This window comes from Leucopleurus acutus, assembly GCF_964270905.1.
Source record: "Leucopleurus acutus genome assembly, chromosome: 8".
In the NCBI taxonomy this organism is placed as follows: domain Eukaryota; kingdom Metazoa; phylum Chordata; class Mammalia; order Artiodactyla; family Delphinidae; genus Leucopleurus; species Leucopleurus acutus.
Window position 1 is genome coordinate 64475303 of NC_139151.1, and position 6000 is coordinate 64481302.

The 6000-nt window shown below is 45.0% G+C and overlaps 1 protein-coding gene across 5 annotated transcripts in view; it reads right to left on the reverse strand.

Annotated features, from left to right (window-relative positions):
• The window catches only part of SBF2 (SET binding factor 2), a 460581-nt gene extending 455006 nt beyond the window's left edge, over window positions 1-5575 (reverse strand). For all 5 annotated transcript variants that reach the window (XR_014326368.1, XM_082844306.1, XM_082844309.1 and 2 more), the window contains exon 1: window positions 5388-5575. Coding sequence is in view for 4 of the 5 variants with exons in the window: in XM_082844306.1 (XP_082700432.1) it covers window positions 5388-5442 (55 nt within the window). In the remaining variant the exon portion in view is untranslated. The remainder of the gene's footprint in view (window positions 1-5387) is intronic.
• Window positions 5576-6000: the final 425 nt, after the last annotated feature.

A 6000-nucleotide genomic window follows, 5' to 3' on the forward strand; every position in this document is an offset into this window, starting at 1 on the left:
CTGATAAAGACTTGTATCTCTAGGGGTAAGAGAGGAATAAAGACACAGACCTACTAGAGAATGGACTTGAGGATATGGGGAGGGGGAAGGGTAAGCTGTGACAAAGCGAGAGAGTGGCATAGACATATATACACTACCAAACGTAAAATAGATAGCTAGTGGGAAGCAGCCACATAGCACAGGGAGATCAGCTCGGTGCTTTGTGACCACCTAGAGGGGTGGGATAGGGAGGGTGGGAGGGAGGGAGACGCAAGAGGGAAGAGATATGGGAACATATGTATATGTATAACTGATTCACTTTGTTATAAAGCAGAAACTAACACACCATTGTAAAGCAATTATACCCCAATAAAGATGTTAAAAAAAAAAAAGACTTGTATCTAGAACTTAAAAATTCAATAATAAAAAGCCAACAAATGCAAACTATTACATATAGAATGGATAAACAACAAGGTCCTACTGTATAGCACAGGGAGATAAACCATAATGAAAAAGAATATAAAAAAAGAAAGTATAGGGCTTCCCTGGTGGCGCAGTGGTTGAGAGTCCACCTGCTGATGCAGGGGACACAGGTTCGTGCCCCGGTCCGGGAAGATCCCACAAGCCGCGGAGCGGCTGAGCCTGCGCGTCCAGAGCCTGTGCTCCGCACCGGGAGAGGCCACAACAGTGAGAGGCCCGCGTACCGCAAAAAAAAAAAAAAAAAAAAAAAAAAGTATATATGTATAACTGAATCACTTTGCTGTACAGCAGAAACTAACACATTGTAAATCAACTATATATAAATTTTAAAAAGAAGCCAAACAACAATCCAATAAAAAAGGGTAAAAATTTGCTCAGCCTCTTTACAAAAATATTCCAATGCAATAGGCACATGAAAAGGTGCTCAACATCATTAGCCACCAGGAAAATTCAAATTGAAACCACAATAAGATACCACTACATGTCCACTAGAATGGTTAAATTTTTTTTAATAATATAAATAAAATTTAAAAGACTAACTGGAACTCTCTTACATTGCTGGTAAGTATGCAAAATGGCATGGCCAGTTTGGAACACAGTTTGGTGGTTTCACATAAAGTTAAACAGACACTGATCATATGACCCAGCAATTCTTCTCCTAAGTATCTACCCAAGAGAAATGAAACCATATGAACAGCCAAAGATCTGTCTGCAAATGTTTAGAATAACTTTGTTCATAATAGCCCAAAACCAGAAACTCAAAAGTCCACCAACTGGTGAACGGATAAACAAATTGTATTATATTCAGCAATAAAAAGGAACTGACAATACATACAAGATGGATAAGTCTCAAACATATTTTTCTAAGTGAAAAAAGCCAGACATAAAAAACTATACAATTCCATTTAGAAGACATTCTAGAAAAGACAAAAACGCAAGGACAGAAAATAGATCAGCGATTGCCAGAGGCTAGGGAGGGAATTGACTGCAAAGGGGCACAGAAGAGCTTTTAGGAGAGAAGTGTTCTCTATCTATATCTTGATTGCGGTAGTGGCTACACTCATGTGTACATCCGTCAAAACTCATTGAACTGTTCAGTTAAAAAGGTGAATTTCATTGCATGTAAATTATACTTCAACAAACATGACTAAAGAAAAATTATCCTAGAGAGGGTGGAAGGGAGGAAGGGAGACACAAGAGGGAAGAGATATGGGAACATATGTATAACTGATTCACTTTGTTATAAAGCAGAAACTAACACACCATTGTAAAGCAATTATACTCCAATAAAGATGTAAAAAAAAAAAAGAAAAGAAAAATTATCCCAAGTTAAAAAAAAAGAATAAATCTCACTATCAAGATTCTACAATTTATAAAAGCTTCTGGATTATGGTAATTAAAAAAATAATCTTCCCTTTCCCTACTGTGGGATAGAGAGTGGTCATTATAGCCCTGGGGTGGGGTGAGGGTTGTCAGAGCCCAAGTGAACCAAGGAGGTACTCTATGTGGGGAGGAACGGCCAAATGAGTTTAGTCAGAGTCCAAGCACTGCAAGGAGGCTGTCAAAGCAGAGGGGCAACCTGGCATGGGGCACTGGGTGAGCACGGAATGAGGACGACGTCGTGCTCCACATGGAAGCAGAACCTAAGGGGAGTGAGAAGTATATCCACAAACAGTGGGGAAGCTGACATGGGGAGCCGAAGCCAGGGCAGGTTGAAAAGGGTGTCCCTGTATTGGGGCATCCTGGTATGGGCTGTTAGGTCCTGACAGGGACAGGGGGCTGGGAGAGAAAGAATGAAGAATCTGAGCCCAGCAGAGAGAGGAAGGCATCCAGGAGAGGAGAGGGTGGTAGCAAAGATGAAAGATTGGTTAAATACAGGGAGACTGAACAAAGAAGTAAATATATTAAGGATAACGGAAGCCAGATTTCTCACTGTCAGATAAGAATATTACAAATATAAAAAAGGAAAAAACTAGACTGGACCCTGGAGTGTTGAAGTGAAATCAGTGGTACTGGTGGGAACTCACGGTTTTCAATATATATGGATAAACAAATAAACATAGACATAAATATGTGTGTGTGTACACATACATATATTCCCCGGCTCGGTCCATTAAGAAAGCCTGAGAGCAGTAACAATACAACAGCAATAAACACACAGCACTGAGATCTTAGCTTCTAAATACCATTCTCCATTAAAAGGATCCAGGTCTCCCCGGAGAAATGGCTGATTCCAGGACTAAAGGAGAGACAGTACAAGATAAGCCCAGAACATCTTACACCAAAAAGTAAAGACATACTCAAAGAATGGTGGGGACACGTCATAAAGACACGGAAGCCAGCTTGAATGGGCTCTCGTTGGCCAAAAGAGGAATAATTTGAACAACTAAATAAACAGTAACAATATTACTCAGCAAAAAAACAGAAAACCATGTATCCATAGATATAAATGCATAAAGGAATACAAGTCTGATGAGGAACAAGACACATAGTTCCAAAGAAGTCCTCACAAAAACCATTTATTAATTGACTATTAAATATTAACTTTAGAGTGAAGAACCCTAGCAGACATTGCTTATAATCAAAGTAATCAAGGAATCAAAGTGAAAATCACCAATAATAGGACAAACTGAAATTGTACACCAGATAGGATGCAATGAGCACCACTTCTGTGATATTCCTGCCCAAATACATAACCTGTATGTATCTAATCATAAGAGAACAGATAATCCTAAATGAGAGGTATTCTACAAAATAACGACCCTATAATCTTCATTAGGGTCAAGGTTATGAAAATCAAAAGATGAAGGAATTGTTTCAGATTGAAGAAGTCATGCAGCACATGGCCAAAAATGTATTGAAAGTAAATGAAAACAAAATTCATCGCCATCGAGAATAAGTACGCAAGCAGCAAACACCTGAATATCAGTAAGATTCCTCAGCTGAGCTCAAAAGCCATCCAAGAGCTTGCCTCACCTCTGATGAGATGGGCCTGTGACAAATAAATGCAATACATAATTCTGAACCGGATCCTTTTGCCAGTAAAGAGATTAATGGCATAATCAACAAAACGTGAGAACTAGATGGAGTACTATGCCAGTGTTAATTTCCTGATTTTGATGATTATACTGTGATTATGTAGGGGAATAACCTTGTTTGTAGAAAATACACACTAAAGCATTCTGGGGTGATAAGAGAGGACATCAGGTCAGCAGCTTCCTCTCAAATGGTTCAGGGAGTAAAGAGTTCTTTGTACCATACTTCCAAGTTTTCTGCAAGTTTGTGATTGTTTCAAATTTTTTTAAAAGGTGAGGGGGGAAAAACCCCAATGTCGCTAAAAATGAAATAATGTTAAAAACAAACTGTGATTCTCCATATTGTTAATCTTGGTAATAAGAAAGAGACAGATTATGCAAAATTACTAGGAAATAACAAATAAAATTTTGGAGCCAGAAAATACTTTAAATATAGCCCAAGCCCTTCTTTTGTTAACCTCAGTCAGGTCAAGAGTGATGAAGGACTAAAGAATATAAAAGGTCCCCGCTAAAGGAACTTATCAGGAGAGGAATAGTGAAAGGGGCAGTAGACCAATAGTGGGTAGAACAATGGTATTCTGATGCTACAAATGGCTGTAACCATCAGCAAAACACAATCTCAGCATCTCCTCTGAAAAATGAAGGGACTGTCTAGCTGAGATCGAAAATTCCTTGCAAATGTGCGACCAGAATTACCCTGAAATAGACGTGCTTCCCCAGCTCAAGTTATTACATTATGTGTAGCTATACAGTAATACAAAAGAATACAAATACAAAAATAAACGGGCATAAACCCTGAATTCTCTTCAGTTGTGGAAATCCCTCAATTAAATTAAAATGCAATGCATTTGCCAGATTGTTCCTTATGAGGAAAATTTTGTGACAAATGAAAAGAATTAAAACACACATTAAAGTGAAACAAGATCACCTTCAGAGGTCTGCTAACGGTCCTTACCTAAAAAGACAGTGTTCACGACTGGGGGGGGGGCGGAGTTGGGACGAAGTGAGAGAGTAGCATTAACAAACATACACTACCAAATGTAAAACAGCTATAGCTAGTTGGAAGCTGCTGCGTAGCACAGGGAGATCAGCTCGGGGCTTTGTGACCACCTAGAGGGGTGGGATAGGGAGCGTAGGAGGGAGGCTCAAGAGGGAGGGGATATGGGGATATATGTATACGTATAGCTGATTCACTCTGTTGTACAGCAGAAACTAACACAACACTGTAAAGCAATTATACTCCAATAAAGATGTTAACAACAAAAAAAATAGTGTTCAGACTCATTCTGAAATAACCGTCACATTTGTTCTGAAAGAACGAGGAGCATTTCCTAGAAATGTTTAGAAGTTTAAGGATCCTTTCCCCTTCCTCGGTACCACGGGTCCACTGGCGCGGTGACCAGACAGGCCCCCACCAGCTCAGGGGTGAGGGAGCACAGGACTCTCAGCACTTCCTTTCGGAGAGGACAGCCCCCTGCGTCACTCGCTACTCAGGATGCTGGGCAGAAGTTTATCCCCGAGGAACTTAGCACAGTTGGCTCCCGCCCTACCAGCCCTGCGGTCCTGGCCCAATCCCGCCGGCACCGGGGCGCTGCCCCTGGTACCCAGCCCCCTCCAGAGCGAGGGTCGCGGCACCCAGACTCGCCCCAGCTGGGCCGCCCCGGGCCCGGAGGACGCGATCTCCTCCTCCCCCTCCCCTCGTGCCGGTCCCTCACGCCCACCGCGAGGCTCAGCGGGGCCAAGAAGGCCGGACGCCGAGCGCCGCTCAGCCGGGGCCCAGCCCGGCCCTCCCCGCCTCCAGGCCGCGACGCCCGGCCCCGAGGAGCCCACTGGACGGCAGCCGGGGGGCGGGGGCGGGGAGGCCCGGGGGCGGCGCCCGTCCCACACCCTTACCTGGCTTCTCGTGGTCGTAGCCTACTACGATGAAGTAGTCGGCCAGCCGGGCCATGGCCGCCGCCGCCGCGCCGGGGAAGCGGGTGCCCGTTGCCGCCTTCGCCGCCGCCGCCCACCCGCTCCGGGAGGGCTCAGCATTTTCCCTGCAGCAGCAGTAGCGGCAGCGGCGGCACTTCAGCCATGTTTGACAACCGAGGCGCGCTCTGCGCCTGCGCCGCGCTTAGCGTCCGCTCCTCCCCCGCCCCCACCCGCGCTGGCTGGTTGACCTGACCCCCCGGCGGAGAGCCCACCCCCACCCTCTTGGCGCCGCTAGGACAGCTGGTTTGGGGAGTGGGCTGCCGGGCGTATTGCCACCACACGCCGCCACCGCAGCTGCTTGGGGTGGTTCACTTTGAGGCCTGGCTGCTCCTCCGCGGCCCACCTCCCACTCCCCTATTTTTCCTAAAGCAGGGTGTCTTTCCTTCCGCCTTCTCCACTCTCTTTCTGGGTCTGGGAAGAAGAGACAGGGATGGCTGAGGGGTCCCCTGGAAAGTTTGCTGCTTCCCTTCCCCCTCCCCCTCCCAAGACGAGATTCTCCCGCCCTCGACTGGAAGCATGGAATTTGCACCGCCAG